This window comes from Chelon labrosus (assembly GCF_963514085.1).
Source record: "Chelon labrosus genome assembly, chromosome: 1".
NCBI classification, from domain to species: domain Eukaryota; kingdom Metazoa; phylum Chordata; class Actinopteri; order Mugiliformes; family Mugilidae; genus Chelon; species Chelon labrosus.
In genome coordinates this window covers 30,288,330-30,307,880 of record NC_140337.1, presented here as the reverse complement: position 1 = coordinate 30,307,880, position 19,551 = coordinate 30,288,330, and the positions used below count along the sequence as shown (strand labels likewise).

The window sequence follows — 19,551 nt, the reverse complement described above, 5'->3', positions numbered from 1 at the left end:
CACAGAATGGTTTCTGCACCTGGTTTCCCAGAGACGGAACTCATAATGTTTCAGCTTGTCACAGACAGAAGGTGAGTATCTGAACCTTTTCTAGTTGATCATTTCAACTGTCTGCATGTGAACCTGATTCTATCGTCTTTATTTAGTGTCATATCATTGATATTTGAATTCATTCATCTGGATCATGTTGTGGTTTGTGTAGGATGCTGCTAGGATCTAAAGTGGGATGGATAAATTGTGGCTCTCTGTCTTCACTGCTCTGGTTTTCCAAACTCTTCACTCCTGCACAGGTAACTAAACAGAGCCATAGATGAACCAGGTGTGTTTTGATAGAAATGTTATGTTTTATTCTCATATATCACCTCTGATGTTTATGGAACAAAAACTGTTGAACACGACACACAGAACACCAGCTAGAGATCATTTATCTAGGTTCTATTTGTCCTCTGAAGTCTAACATGTAATATGATGGTTTACAGTAGAAGACATTCTCACCAGACAACATGAAAATAAATGAACAAAAACTGTTTGTTATCTGATAAGAGATCCTGGCTCTACCTTTCTGTCCTGTGGTGTTTCCAAATCATTTACCTCATCAGTAAATGATGACATGTAGAATTTAATGATGGCTGTAAAGGTCTGTCCAGCTGGAGAATGGACCAAAAAGCAAGAGACTAAAGCTACGTGTTAAAGTCAATAAGTTTGAGTTGAGTTTGTTTACTAAAACTCAGCTGGGAAGTGCAGCAGCAAGGGGGGGAAAAAACAAACAAAACAAAAAAACAGCTGCAAGGACAGGAAATTGTCTCTCTCAGGGAGGAACCGAAAAAAGAGAAAAAAAAAACACAAGAGATGAGATCTATATTTGCAATAAGTGAATACCACAAAAACAAGAGGCAAGACTCAAGTGCTGACCTATCTGGCTCTGGAGGAAAGCTACAACCTTTTAAAGAGAGTTGATTGATGATAGGCTGCAGCTGAGTCAGGTGCTGCTGCCAGTTTCCTGCCCAGGTGAGCCTCATGAGAGGGAGAGAGAGAGAGAGAGAGAGAGAGAGAGAAAAGAACAAAGCACTGGATGCACAGGAAACCCAGGACCATGACAATATTATCAGGAATTAATATTAGTACTAACACAGACCATAGTATAATTTTCATGTGTACCACTGGTATATGGTTTAAACCATGTAATTCAAATACTGTAAATGGGCTAGGTCAAAGACTTGCTCAAAGACCCTTCAGCATATGGCATGTTTCAGGGATTAAACCATCAACCCTCCAATTCATTGACAACCTGCTCTACCCACTGAGCCACAGCTGACACAATGTACAATTTAACATTTCCAAAGTTATTACAAAGTTATAAGTCTCATGTTTCTCCTTGTAGGTCAACCAGATCTGATTTGCTCCCGTGGACCAATCACAGTCCTGGCTGGTGATGATGTCATTCTACCATGTCGTCTTGAACCTTCCACCAGAGCTGATTCCATGACAGTCATGTGGATCCAACCTGGTCTGGACCCAAAGTACGTTCATCACCATGAAGATGGACGACTGATTTATGAGAATCAAAATCCATCTTATTATTACCGCACACGACTGTTTGTAGATGAACTGAAGAATGGAAACGTGTCCATGAAAATAATGAAGGTGGTACTGTCTGATGGAGGAGAATACAAGTGTTTCATTCCGTCAATACAGAAGGAAGCTTCCATCCAACTCATTGTTGGTGAGTCAGACAATGTGACATTTTAAAAGATGGAAGCTGGAAGGAATTAGTTAACAAAAGAAATGTTAAAAAAATGTATGGGATATGTAGAAGGAACTACTTTAGTTCCTGCTGCATCTAATCACATGTTGATATGTTTACTTACATTCAGTAATTATTTTCTGGATTACTTTGTTGTTTCGTTGGATCACGGCTATGAGGACCAAAGGTATCAAAAGGCTTAATGGGTTTTCCCTTTTTTCATGATCATTCAAAATAGTAGGTTGTGTTTCGTTCGGAATAAATGAGGCATAACTCTGCTTACACAAGAGGTTAATGGGGCAAAGTAATGGGACATAGTTTAAACTATAGCATAGCTATAGCAACTATAGCAGGACTCATGTTAATACCAGGTCTGAAGAGATGATTGGCGAGACCTTAAAGGGGTCCTAGAACACATTTTTTGACCATTAGGAATTGATCTTTGAGCCTAAATAATGGCATATGTAAATTTGTGGGGCTGAAAACGCCCCAGGAGCACTGCTAGAGAGCCTAATACAAGGTCATAAATAAGCCCTGCAATGAAACAGTTTGTTTTTCCCGCCCACTCAGCAAGTTCATGAATAATGAAATGAGCTGCGTGCTGATTGGCCAGTTTACCCAAAGGCTGATTGGCCCACATATCCTGAAAGCTGATTGGCCTAATCCACCGGGCTGAAGCTAGAGCCAAAGCCGGCTTGATACTTTTTTTTTTTTTTTTTTGTTAAATATATTTTTTGGGGGCTTTTTGTTGCCTTTATTATAGAGATAGCTGAAGATAGACAGGAAAGGGGGCAGAGAGAGAGGGGATAACACGCAGCAAAAAGCCACAGGTCGGACTCGAACCCCAGGCTGCTGCAACAAGGACTCATCCTCGGCACATGGGTCACCAGCTCTACCCACTGAGCTATCCCGGCGACCCAGCTGGCTTGATACTGTCCGAGGTTGGAGAAACACTCCGGGGTGAAGTGGGCAGAACAAACTACCAACCTCGGGTTGAAGCTCTGTGGAACGCGGTTGTAAATGAACATCAACCATTCCCGCTGACAGCTGAGTTCTTGGGGAAGTCTGTGTAGAGTCTTGACCTGCCCCAAACATCCTGGAACATTACACGCATAGTCCGACATACCGTATCCCTCTTGACAGAAACTGCGGTTAGCTGTCGCTGGGGCTAGCTAGCTAACGCCTCCGCCCTTACAGTGGGCTGGAACATGCAAATGAGAGAGGGTGTATCCAAAAGGGCTGGGCGCCTATTACGTAATATCGGAGCTCTGTTCAGATTTGCCCATTTCAACACGGCCGTTTCTAGTTTTGAATTTGCATACGAAAGCAGGCTGGAGAAGGCGGTGAAGTTTTTGGTGTGGTCCTTAGACACCACTCGGAGCCTAAATTCAACAGGAACAACGTAAATGTGGTTTTGATTCTAGGACCCCTTTAACCAATCCCAGCTGCCTCTAGCAAATCAACCTGATGCTCACATGCTAAAACAATGCTAAACTGAGCAATACTGCAGCTACAGAGGCTCATCTGCAATGCTTACATGTTAGTAATGTTGGCGCAATAACATTAGATGTTAGATTGCACGGAGTGGATCTGTTTAAATTAGGCAGCTTTATTCTACCACCAAAGTAACAAAGAATAGAACAAACAACAATACACAAAATGTGCTCAGCCTAAAATAGAATTAACTACTGAGATCACAACTGAGACCACGGAGGACCCACCACCAATGAATGGAGGCATCTTCTGTCTTAACCTTGCAGCAACTTCTCAGCAGCTGTCCTAAGGACGTGGCTGACGGTTGCTACCGCTGGTGCCACAACCAAATGCTCAAGGCAATTGCAGATCAGATCCAGCAAATTCCACGCTGGGAAGAATTCCATTCTCTTCCCGAAAGTCGATGAGAATGCCCCACATCGACAGACAAGACCGTGCCTCCTCTCTACCACCCCCTGGACCGGCAGCTGGGAGTGGATCTTGGCGAATAGCTTCAGTTCCCAGAGTCCATCACCCACACCTCACTCAACCCCAACATGGCCATTTACTCAGACTCTACCAAGCATGGGATCATGTAGGGACTCACGGCGCCTTGGGAAGAAAATCTGGAGAAGGCCCATGAGAGCAAAAGGAAGCCAAGGCTGCATGACGGGCTCTCTGTCGCCCGCATCTTGGGCCAGTCTGGCTTTGGCTCTGTGGTGGTTCATCTGAACTGCACCTTACAATCCCCTCTGGAGGCTGATCTGGTACTGAGAGTACTGTCAGTTCGTCTAATAAAGTCCACCAGGGGCGGGGGTGCCAGACCATGAAGGGATTTAGAGAAGGAACAAGCTTAAAATTTTCAAAGCTCAGTAAATGGTATTTCTCTAAAATTGCACAATGGTGAACGGCTTGTGTCAGGGAGGAGTTGCAGGGTATTGGTGGTAGGAGCCAACTGCAGGACTGAGAGGGCTGAGGCAGGAGTAGGTAAATAGGTATTTAATGAAAAACAGACAAAACTAAAAGCGCTGCAGTCATGGCAGGAAGAACTACTGCATGACATTAATACAAGGACTAGACAAACCTGAGGTACAAGTAACCAGACAAGTGACAAGTACAACAAGACAGAGAATAAAGGGGAAGGCAGGGCTATATATACACACAGGGGACAGAGGGGTAATGAGACACAGGTGAAACAAATCAAGACAGAGACACAAGGAGAAATCAATGACAATCAAAAGGGGGAAACACAGGGAGGAACACAAAAAAGGAAATCAAGAAGTTAACAAAATAAAACAGGAAACAGAAAGACTGGACAACTAAGCACCAAATCATGACAGTTTGTTTGACAGTTTGGCCACTTTTTGAATGTTTTTTAAAAGTCAAATTGGAGTCCAACATGAGTCTGAGGTACTTGAATTGTGACACCAAATCGAGTTTCTCTTCTCCTGTATAGATGTTAGATCTGTTCTGCTCTACTGGCCCTTTAAAGAATGTCATGCAAACTGTTATTTTTGTGTTCAGCATAAGGCAGGTGTCATTGAGCCAGTCTTGTATCTTGTCTAAAGCATTTGTGAGTTTGGCTGAGGTGATGTCAGTGGTCAAACCGTGGGTGAAAATGACAGCGTCATCTGCGTTCATTTGAAAGTTGAGATCAGGACATACATCTGGGATGTCATTTATGTACAGTGACAATGGCCCAAGAATCAAACCGTGTGGGACACTAAACCTTAAACAAACCAAGACATAACCAAACACATTAGAGAAGGGCAACTGGACTTGTTGAGTTTCTTGAAGACGTTTCATTCGAGTCTTCAGCTCCTAATGATGGTGTGGAGTTAAATAGGAACATCTGTGGTTGTTATCTAACAAAAACTCACATGACTAGTGTCTGTTAACAACCACATACTCACCTATAGTTGGAAGAAACCCTGTCCTCTTTCTCCAATAAATGGTTCTCTGACAACCTAGTGTCAATCAGAGACTCCAGTCTGAAGGTATGAGTGAAACTTCTTGTGGACAGATGTTCAGACTGTGTTGTAGACTGAGGGCAGATTAGATCTAATGATCAAATTATTATTATTTTTTTTTTCTTTTTGGTCACCAGGTTCTGTCTCCTCACCTGTTGTCAGCATCACCAATTCCACCTCCATCAGAGGAGGAGTGGTGTTACAGTGTGAGTCTGCAGGCTGGTATCCAGAGCCTGAGGTGTTGTGGCTGGACGCTGAGGGAAACCTGCTCTCTGCTGGACCTCCAGAGACAGTCAGAGGTCCTGATGACCTCTATACTGTCAGCAGCAGAGTGACTGTGGACAAGAGACACAGCAACAGCTTCACCTGTAGAGTCCAACAGAACAACATCAACCAGACCAGAGAGGCTCACATACATGTTCCAGGTAGAACATGGTTTATGATGACTCTAGTTAAGAAGGAGACATTTGTTATTAAACTGATTCTGTCTTGTTCTGTGTTTTATCATTTCAGATGATTTTTTTGAGACACCATCAAGTCCCAGTCCATCCATGTCTCTCATCATCTCATTAATTTTGGGCATCGTGATTCTCATCCTTCTCATCGTTGCCTCAGTCATGTTCATAAGGAAACAAAACCAAAGTACGTCTCAGATTTTCACTCCACTATCTCCATGTTATTAAATCTCTGTTATCTTGTTCTGACCTTTTAACTGTGAAGCTTTTACAGTTTTATTATTACACTGTTTCTGTTCCACAGAGAAAAGGAGAAACCAAGGGTCAATAAACAACAACCAGTCCAGCTCTACCAACCATAACCTCCTGCCTCTCAATGACAGAAGACAGAGGAACCTGGACACGTAAAACTGAAATCTGCTTTTCAGAGGACTGAGAGAGAACTTGAGAGCAGCTCTTGGAAGCAAAAGTAAAATCTCATCAGAGCAACTAAGAAGCTAAATAATGAAGTAGAAACTGAAAGGCGTTTAAAACTCACAGAACCAGAACAGATGCCTGGACGACTGAGAATCAAAGATGAGCAGCTTTTGGTTTCAGAAGAAGACTGAGAAGAATAAATCTGGAGAAAGAAGGATGGTTTGGACAGAAGATTGTGGACCTTACATTTGATGAAGCTGAATGTTTCTCCTGTGAGTAAATGTTCTGTATGTATTTATGACTTTCTGCTGTGTTTGTATTGATTTCTGTTTTTTTATAATAAATATCTGCAGCAACTGACTCCTGTTCTTCTCTCTGGCTTCAAGTATCATTAACGCTCATAAACACCAGGTGATGGATGAGCTGTGATAGTCTGCAGATGAACAGAGCGCTGTCCTCCCTCCCTCCCTCTGCAGCCTCTCCCTTTAACCCACATCCAGAGTCTCTTGTGCTGCCACTGTGAGACCAGCAGGGGGCGGAGATGGACGAGCTCTTCAGTGGAGAGGACGCTCATCCTCATCCTCAAAGACAACATGTCCTCTGGTTTACTGCATTCAACATTACAGGTGTTTCTTTTAAGGTCAGACTCATCTCCCAGCATGCCTAGGGACAAAGAGGCTATAAAACTGGAGTAAAGATACCAATCAGCTATTTAATCAGCTTCATGTGCAAAAATTGACAAAATGTGATCATATATATTGTGTTTGGAACTGATCAAGGAGGTTTCCTTTCATACCTCACAGTACAGACAGGGGGCGGCATTCCGCACATTGTTGATAAGGAGACAAAACCAAAGTACGTCACAGATTTTCACTCCACTATGTCCACGTTATTAAATCTCTATTAACTTGTTGTGATGAGCCGTGATAGTCTGAAGATGAACAGAGTGCCGTCCTCCCTCCCTCCCTCCTCTCCAGCCACTCCCTTTTATCTGGATCTAGAGACACTTGGACTGCCACCGTTTGCCACTGAAAGATTGTTTATGTAGTGCTTCAGAGGAAACGAACTTTGAAGGTGCTCCTACCTGCTCCCACTATGCAACCCACATGTTATTTCATGCAGTTCCTCGCTCTCAGGATAATCCAGGTCTCTGGTGTGGCAGCTTCTCACAGACAGAAGGTGAGTGTCTGAACATTTTCTAGTTGATCATTTCAACTGTCTGCATGTGAACTTGATTCTGTCGTCTTTATTTAGTGTCATATCATTGATATTTGAATTCATTCATCTGGATCATGTTGTGGTTTGTGTAGGATGCTGCTAGGATCTAAAGTGGGATGGATAAATGGTGGCTCTCTGTCTTCACTGCTGTGGTTTTCCAAACTCTTCACTCCTGCACAGGTAACTAAACAGAGTCATAGATGAACCAGGTGTGTTTTGATAGAAATGTTAGATTTTACACAGATAGATAGATAGATAGATAGATAGATGAGTATATGTATGAAACTATACAAGATATTTAAATACTGTATAACATATAGTTATTTAAGTTATATTAATTGTTAAACATGTCATACTGTATCTATTTATTTATTCTCAGGCTGAATCTAGTTTCAGTTTCTGTCACCTGTTGTTTATGGTACAATCAACCATTTGAACACCTGTTGACACATAAAACACCATCCAGAGATTCCTTATCTTTCGTTCTGACTCATTGTTTGGATGAAATAACAATGGTTTTATGTGTCCTCTGAGGTCTAGCATGTAATATGATGGTTTACAGTAGAAGAAATACTCATCAGACAGCATGAAAATAAATGAACAACAACAGTTGGTTATCTGGTAACCGATCCTGTCTCACCCTAACCTTTCTGTCCTGTAACGTGTCAGCAGGCCTCATCATTACATTCTTATATGTAGACTTTATTTATTTATTTTATTATGTCATCCATTCATCTGTCATTGAAGCAGTATGCCCACACTGTTCATTACAAAACATCACTTCATTCTAATGATGCACTGTGGATATATAGTTTGAACCATTTTACATCACATTCTACGTTGTTAAGACCGTCCCAGGAGAAACCAGTACGTAACAAAAAAATCTTCTCCCTTTTCCCTGCTCTCAAGTAGAACCAATGCTCAACGAACTTGCAGCCTGGCAGAAGTCTATTTGTGATCATCATTTTTAACTTACCTACCAAAGAAATCCAAAATAAAATACAGGAGACCTTCCCTGGCTCCCTAATCAAACAGGAAAACCATGATGAAAACAAAACTGGCTTCTCACCCCTACTTGGCAAGATTGCAGTTGTAACATACCTACCTACTGAACCACAACCGCACCAACCACAATGTCCAATTTAATATTCCCAAAGTTCCTTTTACTCACATATTTCTCGTTGTAGGACAACCAGATCTGATGTGTTCCCGTGGACCAATCACAGTCCTGGCTGGTGATGATGTCATTCTACCATGTCGTCTTGAACCTTCCACCAGAGCTGATTCCATGACAGTCATGTGGACCAAACCTGGTCTGGACCCAAAGTACGTTCATCACCATGAAGATGGACGACTGATCTACCAGATTCAAAATCCATCTTATTATTACCGCACACGACTGTTTGTAGATGAACTGAAGAATGGAAACGTCTCCATGAAAATAATGAAGGTGGTACTGTCTGATGGAGGAGAATACAAGTGTTTCATTCCATTGATACAGAAGAACACTTCCATCCAACTCATTGTTGGTGAGTCAGACTCACTAAAAGTATCAGCGTACATGTATGAATATAGTCCACAAAGTGAAAAAGACAGTGATAAAAGGAATGCCCAAGCACAGACAAATGTAAGCATCAGTGAATAAATTATTAGTAATAATAATCAATAAATAATGTCAATTAAATAAAGAAATGTAAAATGCATACAAAATGTACCTTTTGCATTCATATGGGTCTAACAATAATGCTTCAAACCCCATGTAATGTTTCTTCTTCCTCATATCACCAGGTTATGTCTCCTCACCTGTTGTCAACATCGCCAAGTCCACCTCCATCAGAGGAGGAGTGGTGTTACAGTGTGAGTCTGCAGGCTGGTATCCAGAGCCTGAGGTGTTGTGGCTGGACGCTGAGGGAAACCTGCTCTCTGCTGGACCTCCAGAGACAGTCAGAGGTCCTGATGACCTCTATACTGTCAGCAGCAGAGTGACTGTGGACAAGAGACACAGCAACAGCTTCACCTGTAGAGTCCAACAGAACAACATCAACCAGACCAGAGAGGCTCACATACATGTTGCAGGTAGAACATGGTTTATAAAGAGTATTCTCACTGGGTCTGGTGTGGTCATGTGATGTTGCTACCATCTATTTCACCTGCGGATGTCAGATTGATTGTGAACGTGAACCTGATGAAGCAAATTGCGAAATACGTTGTTCACGCCAAATAAAGTCAGCAAAAATACTCTCCAGTGTGCGATGTATACTACTTTTTGATTTTGTAATGGTTTATAAAGACTCTGGTTTAGACAAAGACCTTTATTATGAAACTGATTCTGTCTTGTTCTGTGTTTCATCATTTCAGATGAATTCTTTAAGACACCAACAAGTACCCAGTTATCCACTTATGTCACGGTTGGCGTCATTATTTGCATCGTGATTGTTCTCAATGTTGCCTCAGTCGTGTGGAAATGGAGACCAAACCAAGGTATGTCGTATACTTTCACTCACTATCTCCACGTTATTAAATCACATGTTAACATTGTTCTGATCTGTAACAGTGACACTTATACAGTTACATTATATATTTTATATATCTTATAAAAAACAAAGGGTCAATAAACAACCAGTCCACCTCTACCAACCATGACGTCTTACCTGACAGAAGACTAAGGGAACCTGCATACTACAGGTAACTTGTGTAAGAAAGATGCATAATAAAGAAACTCAAAAACTAAATCTGGACAAACAAGGACGTCAGAAATGTCCTGTATTATGATAATATTATATATAAAAATCAAGTCTCATACCTGTGTCTGTGTGCTTCTACTACATTATAATCTGCTTGACATTTTGACGTCTTTGTTACAGGAGGGGAGCAAGAAGACAGTTAATGCCAGCTGCTGATGTCAGGTGACATTAATGCTCGTTCCTCATGAACAGCCCTGGAGCTGCTGTGGCCTCAGGATAAAATGTTGGATCTATTGTCTGGGTCTAGATTAACACGGGTCATTTATGAAGCTAAAACAGGAAACACACTCATCCTCACCCTAAACATGAGCTAACACATGCTAACACGTGTCAACTGATTAACTGCAAAGAGCACGAAATCACTTTTTCTTTACCTTTGGAACATTTATCAGTCCCAGTGTTTGTTTCAGGGTCATTCAAACTGTATTCAAGTGCTTGTCTTTAATACTTTGCTGCACATTGTGCACTGTTGCACTTACTATTTCTACTCTTTATATACTTAAAATCATTTTGTTAATTATTATGTTACTTGTTTTCTTTCTTTTGCATTGACAGTTTAAAGCCAGTGTGATCATCTCCTCAGTGTTAACAAATTAACTCAGTGACTGTATTTAAAATCTGCAGCAGCTCTGACACAAGGTGCTTAAACTGTAGCTCTAATAAACTAATGACACACTAATGCTATGAAGGAAAACACTTCAACAAGGACATGACAAGACATGCAACATGTATTATTTTTAACTCAAATAAAACTGTGATTTCATATGTCGCCTCAGTTACTGGTTTTGGTTACAACTTTGTGAATTTTCACTTTCAAGTTGGCTTCTAATTCATCGTCAAGCGTTACACAACTATGGAGAAAAAAAACCTGTAGACGCTGTCATGAGAGAGATGCTTTTAACACACACACATACTAAAGTGGTCAAATGTTTTTAGAAACCAATCACAGGTCTCCTTCTCTCAGCCGAGTAATAGTAGCTGTCTTGAGGACGTTCATTTTCTTTCAGTCTGATCCAAAGGTTGGGTTGATTCAGAGGCTGAGGTCTATTAGTTGGTTAATGTCACTAGAGGCTCTGATGTGTAATCTCGTCAGTGTCACTGGATGGCAAGTGTTTATGGGCCTGTAGCGCCTCCCAGAGGACAGCAGGACAAACAGGTGGTGGACAGAGTGAGAAGAGCCCTTCATAATGTCTTTTTGGTGTGTTACATTGAGACAGTTTGTTAAGATGCTCTCTGTTGGTGTTTAATACTTGTATAGTCCAGGCCCTGCTGTGGTGGTAATCATCCAGGAGACTGACAGACTGAGGTGCAGATTTGGAACAGTTTCCTTATCAGTGTTGGGACCTGAACCTTTTGGTGAGCAATGGAAACTCACCACGCATAACCAAGTTTTAACCACATGGCTTTCTTTGTCTTTAAGACAAAGGGAAGCACCAGTTTTCCACCAGGAACTGCCAGCTAAAAGAGTAATACACCAGAGAGCGACATTTGCACCAAACTAGTAGTATGACCTGGCCCTAGTCAAGCTAAGCGAAGCATACAACTATAAACTTTGATTTCAGAATCAGAATCAGCTTTAATGACCAAGTATGTGCGCATACAGGGAATTTGACTCCAGTAGCTTTACTCTCTTGTACATAAACACACAAACTTAAATAAGTGAAGAAAATTAAAAATAAGATAAATAAACAAAATCTCAATCTATACATATTTGTTTTTATTGAGTTGTTGTGGTCATAAGGTGATAGTATCGTTAGCTCTGTCACATTGTTAAGTTGATGTTAGTTTAGATTATGCAACACATAGACTCAGGGTCTCTAGCATGCTAAGCTAACCATCCTTCCTCTAACCTGGCACCTCATAAAACACTCTTATCAAATTCTACACATACTCAGCCAGCACATGGTCTGAGTGTCCTTACTTGGTCAGCCATCTTGTCTTCTTTGTTCATGGCCTCAGCAGCCGTTTTGACACACGTATGACAGTGAAAGGTGGAGCTGTAGTCGACAAAGAGACAGTAGGTGTGGCTCTGTGTGGTGTCCTCGGGGCACATGCTTTCCCTGCATGCAAACTGGTTGTTATCAAAGATGGGGGGAGTAAGGCTTTCATATACACTATATTACCAAAAGTATTCGCTCACCTGCCTTTACTCATTCTATGAACTGAAGTGCCATCCCATTCCTAACTCATAGAATTCAATATGATGTCGGTCCACCTTTTGCAGCTATTACAGCTTCAACTCTTCTGGGAAGACTGTCCACAAGGTTGAGGAGAGTGTTTATAGGAATTTTTGACCATTCTTCCAAAAGCGCATTGGTGAGGTCACACACTGATGTTGGTCGAGAAGGCCTGGCTCTCAGTCTCCGCTCTAATTCATCCCAAAGGTGTTCTATCGGGTTCAGGTCAGGACTCTGTGCAGGCCAGTCAAGTTCATCCACACCAGACTCTGTCATCCACGTCTTTATGGACCTTGCTTTGTGCACTGGTGCACAGTCATGTTGGAAGAGGAAGGGGCCCGCTCCAAACTGTTCCCACAAGGTTGGGAGCATGGAATTGTCCAAAATGTTTTGGTATCCTGAAGCATTCAATGTTCCTTTCACTGGAACTAAGGGGCCAAGCCCAGCTCCTGAAAAACAACCCCATACCATAATTCCTCCTCCACCAAATTTCACAGTTGGCACAATGCAATCTGAAATGTACCGTTCTCCTGGCAACCTCCAAACCCAGACTCGTCCATCAGATTGCCAGATGGAAAAGCGTGATTCATCACTCCAGAGAACGCGTCTCCACTGCTCTAGAGGCCAGTGGCGGCGTGCTTTACACCATTGCATCCGACGCCTTGCATTGCACTTGGTGATGTGTGGCTTGGCTGCAGCTGCTCGGCCATGGAAACCCATTCCATGAAGCTCTCTGCGTACTGTACTTGGGCTAATCTGAAGGTCACATGAAGTTTGTAGCTCTGTAGCAATTGACTGTGCAGAAAGTCGGCGACCTCTTTGCACTATGCGCTTCAGCATCCGCTGACCCCTCTCCGTCACTTTACGTGGCCTACCACTTCGTGGCTGAGTTGCTGTTTTTCCCAAACGCTTCCATTTTGTTATAATAGAGCTGACAGTTGACTGTGGAATATTTAGGAGCGAGGAAATTTCACGACTGGATTTGTTGCACAAGTGGCATCCTATGACAGTTCCACGCTGGAATTCACTGAGCTCCTGAGAGCGGCCCATTCTTTCACAAATGTCTTGTTTCACAGTCTGCATGCCTGAGTGCTTGAATTTATACACCTGGGGCCAGGCCAAGTGATTAGAACACCTGATTCTGATCATTTGAATGGGTGAGCGAATACTTTTGGTAATATAGTGTATATTAGTTGTAGCCTGTCAAGGTCTGTTAGCATTTAAACTGTCATTTTCTTATGAACTGAAAAACACAAAGGTTTGGTACATACAGCTGCAGGTGCAACAAACTGTCAGACTAGAGAGGACGCTGATTTGCTGGCTCATGGTCAATTCATGTACGCCCCGCCTCAGGCGTATCACTGAGCTATGACTCAGAATCATTCAGGACTCTGGTGTGGAGGCTTCGCACAGACAGAAGGTGAGTGTCTGAACCTTTTCTAGTTGATCATTTCAACTGTCTGCATGTGAACTTGATTCTATCGTCTTTATTTAGTGCCATGTCATTGATATTTTAATTCATTCATCTGGATCATGTTGTGGTTTGTGTAGGATGCTGCTAGGATCTAAAGTGGGATGGATAAATGGTGGCTCTCTGTCTTCACTGCTCTGGTTTTCCAAACTCTTCACTCATGCACAGGTAACAGAGTCATAGATGAACCAGGTGTGTTTAGATAGAAATAGAAATATTATATCTAAGATAAATGAGTTATTTATCCTGCATCAAATTCAGTTTCTAGGAGCATCATTACGCAGAGACAAGAGGAGTTAGTGTCAAAAAATGAAAGTATCATGGAGGTAGAATGAGTATATTTTTTATGTATATACAACATATATAAAAACTATAAAATATTTGAGACATTTAATATATTTAATTTGTAAGATACATAAATGAGGTTGGAACCTCTAACGGACAATAGTCGTTAGAGCACCATTCATAGGGAAGAGGACGGGAGGACGGGGACAACCCGCCCCAACAGGGAAGTACCCAACCGTTAATGTAAATTAGCTGCATCGGTTTCTGGTTGTTAACACAACAAGCAAGGTCCAGTAGGAGTTCCTACTTAAACCTCAGACTTCCCACCAGTCCCCTAGAACTGAAGAAGATACTCGGATGAGTGGTGAAACATCTTCTCAAGAAACTTTACAAGTCCAGTTGCCTTTTTTGAACCTTTTTTTGGATATACACATGTTATACCTTATCTATTAGTGGTGTACAATACTGCTAGATTTGGTATCGATCCAATACCAAGTAAGTACAGGGCCAGTATCGCTGATACCGATATCGACACTTTTTAATAATTACGGTGGATGTGTCATCAGTCTGAATCAGTCTAAATCTAAATGAATTTTCATGACCGTAAGTGTTTATGTGATTTGTCTTTTCAATTATTAATCAGTTAAAATCTAGTACAGAATGTGGGCAAAGTTTATAAGTAAATAGAAAGTGTACAAATTTCAAAAAATCACTCCACAACAAATAAAAAATGTGAGGAAGTGTTTAGGAAGTACGACAACATTTCTCCCCTTAGTGCACTTTTTTTTTCTTCTTTTAATAATTTTAATAAATTTAATAATTTCCATATGCTTATACAAGTTTGTTGTGTTACCACTGTATCTTACAGCCTTTTTACAAATAATACAACTTGCTATCGTTTCATTTTCGGCCTGAAAATATAACCAAACAGCCCTACTCTTTCTCTCTGCCATTCTCCTGCTCCGTCTCTGTGCACCTGGCTCGTAGCGGTGGGCGGAGCTTGGTTACCTGGCGCCGCGAGGTCATGTGATGGTACAACAAACACACGAGAGGAGGAGGAGGAGCAAAGTGAGCGTGCTCTGCTTTGTGACAGCAGCAGCATTTAAACAAACACAGCCAGGTCGCCTCTTTAATGAAACGAGGGAAACTGAAACTTCAGTATCTCATTAATAATATAAGATAGTATCATAAGATAATATCGATATTTGGATCGATCCGCACACCACTGTTATCTGTCTTACTTATTCTCAGGCTAAATTTAGTTTCAGTTTTATCACTTGTTTATGGTACAAAGAAACGTTCGTTGAGCACCTGTTCAAACACAAAACACCTGCCAGAGATTTATGTACACACAAAGACATCTGTCAGACTCATTGTTATGAGGTTTTATTTGTCCTCTGAGGTCTAACATGTAATATGATCCTTTATGGCTGTTGGGCCTGTGTACTAAGGGCACTAAATATTGGGGTTTAGCTATCATGAATAATGAATAATTATCAAAAATTATTATTATTAAATAATTGGATCTAAATTCGATCACCTCGGGGCACCACCCCCACTCTGAGAAGGGAAAAGATAACCAATTCATTAAATCAGACTCATAATATTTACTAAATTGTCAATTTGGTGCTCTAATAACTAATAAGTATAACCAAAATTACCACATTAACATCTCGTTAAGGTTGAATGAATCTGGAGTTCTTGACAGTACAGAGGTTGGCAAAAGTCATCTTTTGTTGGCAAAAGTCATTTCTGTTGGCAAAAGTCTTTTGGTCTGTTTAAAAGCTATTTATTGACAACAATAAAGGCCTTGAACAAAGAAAACAAGATGGCTGACCAAGTAGGGAAAGTCAGACCATGCGCTGGTTGAGTGCATGTGTAGAATGTGATAAGAGTGTTTCATGAGGTACCAGGTTAGAGGAAGGATGGTTAGCTTAGCATGCACGAGACCCTGAATCTGTGTGTTGCATAATCTAAACTGACAGCAACTTAACAATGTGGCAAAATGATAACAACAACTCAAGGAAACAATTCACAACATCAAATCAAAGTTTAGAGTTCTGCTTAGCTTAGCTTACCTTAACTAAGCCCAGGTCATACTAGCAGTTTTAGAGGAAAAGTAATTCTCTGGTGTTTTGCTTTTTAGCTGGTGGTTCCTGGTGGAAGGGCCAAGCTGGGAAAAGTTGGAATTCCAGTGTTGAAAGGCAGTTTTTGCTGTGTGGTCCTGATGGCAGACGTTGGAGGGAAACTGGCCACTCCTTTTAGATCCTTTGAAGTAGCTTGTTAGCAGCTCGGTGCTAACTAGCTGTGTGGCTCCTGTTGTTTGAAGGGTTAGCTTGCAAACCTTGAGTTTGGTGGCTAATAGAGCTTGTGCAGTTTCCTCAACAGGCTCTCGTGTTGCTGCTGTGAGGAAAGGCCTGGAGTAGCTGCTCTGGTTAGCAGGCTACTGGAGGCAGTCAGCTGCAGCTGGGCAGCTGGAGGTCCACAGTGGAGAAGAGTGGAAGAGAGAGAACAAAACCTGGTGACCTCAGGGGTCACATGCCACAGTCAGCCAGTGATAACTGCTGCATCAGGTTTCACACCTGGAGGATTGTGGGCTTTTAGGGTTTTGTTGCTTTCCTTTGTCAAAAAAAGCCATGTGTTCAAAACTTGGTTATGTGTGGTGAGCCTCAATTGCTCACCACCAGGCTCAGGTCCCAACACAGTAGAGAAATATTCACCAGACAACATGAAAATAAATTAACAACAATTGTTGGTTATCTGATAACAGCTCCTGTCTCAGTAGGCCTCATCATTAAATGACGACCTTATGGTATAACATGTAGACTGTGGTTATGTAGAGAGGAATGGGTGACATCATTACCAGGAATCTATAGTACAATTCCTGATATAGGAAACACTGTGTTTGTGTCATTTCTGGTACTTCAGCATTTTAAAGACAGATCTTTTTTTTGTCATCTCTGTTATACACCAACACTTATGAAATGATTTTTTCTAATATAAACTGTTGGTGTAACTCTTATTCACTTTTCTATATATAATTTAAATCATGTACAATATATTAATATTTCCAAATTTCCATTTACTCCCATGTTTCTCCTTGTAGGACAACCAGATCTGATTTGTTCCCGTGGGCCAATCACAGTCCTGGCTGGTGATGATGTCATTCTACCATGTCATCTTGAACCTTCCATCAGAGCTGATTCCATGACAGTCATGTGGACCAAACCTGGTCTGGACCCAAAGTACGTCCATTACCATAAAGATGGACGACTGATCTTCCAGAGTCAAAATCCATCTTATAGTTACCGCACACGACTGTTTGTAGATGAACTGAAGAATGGAAACGTCTCCATGAAAATAATGAAGGTGGTACTATCTGATGGAGGAGAATACATCTGTATTATTCCATCGATACAGAAGGAAGCTTCCATCCAACTCATTGTTGGTGAGTCAGACTGTTTGAGAACATTAACTGAGATATATTTAGTTTAGATCAAAGCTCACTGTGTCTCATCATCAGGTTCAGTCTCTACACCTGTCACTGAGGACACTTCCAACATGACAACAACTCACACACCTGATCCAGGTACAACATGGTTTATGATGACTCTAGTTAAGAAGGAGACATTTGTTATGAAACTGATTCTGTCTTGTTCTGTGTTTTATCATTTCAGATGATTCCTGTAAGACACCATCAAGTTCCAGTTCATCCACTTGTGTCATCATTGGTACAGTTATTGGCATCGTGATTCTCATCCTCATCGTTGCCTCAGTCGTGTTGAAGAGACAAAACCAAAGTACGTCACAGATTTTCACTCCATCTCCATGTTATTAAATCTCTATTAACTTGTTCTGATCTTTTAACTGTGAAGCTTTTACAGTTTTATTATTACACTGTTTCTGTTCCACAGAGAAAAAGAGAAACCAAGGGTCAATAAACAACAACCAGTCCAACTCTACCAACCATGACGTCCTGCCTCTCAATGACGGAAGACAGAACAGCCTGGACACCACGTAAAACTAAAATCTGCTTTTCAGAGGGTTGAGTTAGAACTTGAGAGCAGCTGTTGATGGAAGGAAAAGTAAAATCTCGTCTAAGAAGTTAGATAATGAAGTAGAAACTGAAATAATTAAGACATGAAGTAGACTGAAGAATAAATGTAGAGAAAGAAGGATGGTTTGGATAGAAGTGACCTCAGAGGTCATGTTTATTAGACTCTACTGCAACAGATTCTATTCATCTTTATTACAGGAGGGTACAAGAGGAAAGTCAACCTCACAGCATTGATTAAAAGATGTGAAAAGTATTTATTGTGGACCTTCCATTTCAGATATGAAGCTGAATGTGTCTCCTGGTGCTTGTTGTGTTTGCTGCCTTAAAAAAAGCACTGAAGTATGAAAATGTTGTGGACGTATTTATGTCTTTCTGCTGTGTTTGATTTGATTTCTGCTTTTAATAATAAATATCTGCAGCAACTGATTCCTGTTCTTCTCTCTGGCTTCAAGTATCATTAACACTCAGTAACACTTGAACAGCCCTGGTGCTGCAGCGGCATAAGGTGAAGACTTTAGGATTGTAGAACCAGAGACCAGCAGGGAGCGGAGAGGGACGGGACACAGAGCTGGATCTGTCACGAGCTCTTCAGTGAACAGGACACTCATCCTCATCCTAAAGACAACATGTCCACTGGTTTACTGCAAAGAGATTTTGGGTGTTTATTTTAAGGCCAGACTCAACTCCCAGCATGCCTAGGGTTATAAAACTGGAGTATGAAGTATGGAGTAAAGAGGTTAATCTGATATTTAATCAGCTTCATGTGCAAACATTCATATAATGTGACCATCACAGTGTTTGGAACTGATCAAGGGTCATTCAAACTGGATGCAAGAGTTTTCCTTCAATACCTCACAGTACAGACAGGGGGCGGCATTCTGCACTATTGAACTTATTACTACTGTTTATACAATGAAAATCATTATTATGATGATTGTGATTATTCTGATTATTATGGGTTTGCATAGACAGATAAAAGTGTGAACATCTTCTAAGTGTCACCATCTGACCACAGTGACTCTTTCATTGTTTTATTTAGGGGTTAACATGGTTTGACGGATGGACCCCGAGTTGTTGGTGAGTTTCTCAGCTCAGGGCTCATCATGAACTAGAATCACCCTCTTGTGTATTGGAACCTCAGCCATCTCAAATTTTGGACAAATAAAACCACAACTTCAATCTCCTATGACAGATACACTAGCAGCTATCCACTGAACTGACCTGCAGCTACTGAGACACAGGCTCTGGTTTCAAATCATCATGTTTCTTTCATAGCTCTACACCACTAGTCACCTGAACCACTAATAAACCCTTCATGTTCATGTCTGATGGAAATGTGAATTAAAAGCGTAGTGTTCCCCAGCCGACTAATACATCACACCCGCTGAGATGAGACGTAGGGTGTGGAGTGGTGTGGTGGTTAGCACTGATGTCTCACAGCAAGAAAGTTCAGGGTTCGAAACAATCGGCCAACTTGGGCAAGCAGTATCAGGAAATGAATGAATAAGTCATAATAACCAGATAATCTCTTTGTCCGTTA

General features: G+C 41.3%; 1 protein-coding gene across 2 annotated transcripts; it reads left to right on the top strand.

Moving 5' to 3' along the window:
* The first annotated feature begins 13,723 nt into the window (after positions 1-13,723).
* On the top strand, positions 13,724-18,431 carry LOC311488516 (myelin-oligodendrocyte glycoprotein-like). Of its 2 annotated transcripts, none has more exons than XM_084545271.1 (5): positions 13,724-13,837; positions 17,070-17,402; positions 17,478-17,543; positions 17,632-17,754; positions 17,869-18,431. In XM_084545271.1, exons 1-5 carry the CDS (start codon positions 13,774-13,776, stop codon positions 17,973-17,975), a joined length of 693 nt encoding a protein of 230 aa, XP_084401397.1. In that variant the 5' UTR covers positions 13,724-13,773; the 3' UTR covers positions 17,976-18,431. The 2 variants fall into 2 exon arrangements, with proteins under 2 accessions (XP_084401397.1, XP_084401396.1); XM_084545270.1 differs by having other exon boundaries at positions 17,061-17,402.
* The last annotated feature ends 1,120 nt before the right edge of the window (positions 18,432-19,551 follow it).

Bases quoted from the DNA above. Each gene is read 5' to 3' on its own strand.
- LOC311488516 (XM_084545270.1), top strand. From the start codon at position 13,774: ATGGATAAATGGTGGCTCTCTGTCTTCACTGCTCTGGTTTTCCAAACT. The intron at 17,403-17,477 runs GTGAGTCAGACT...TCTCATCATCAG, and splicing joins TTCCATCCAACTCATTGTTG to GTTCAGTCTCTACACCTGTC. The intron at 17,755-17,868 runs GTACGTCACAGA...TCTGTTCCACAG, and splicing joins GTTGAAGAGACAAAACCAAA to AGAAAAAGAGAAACCAAGGG.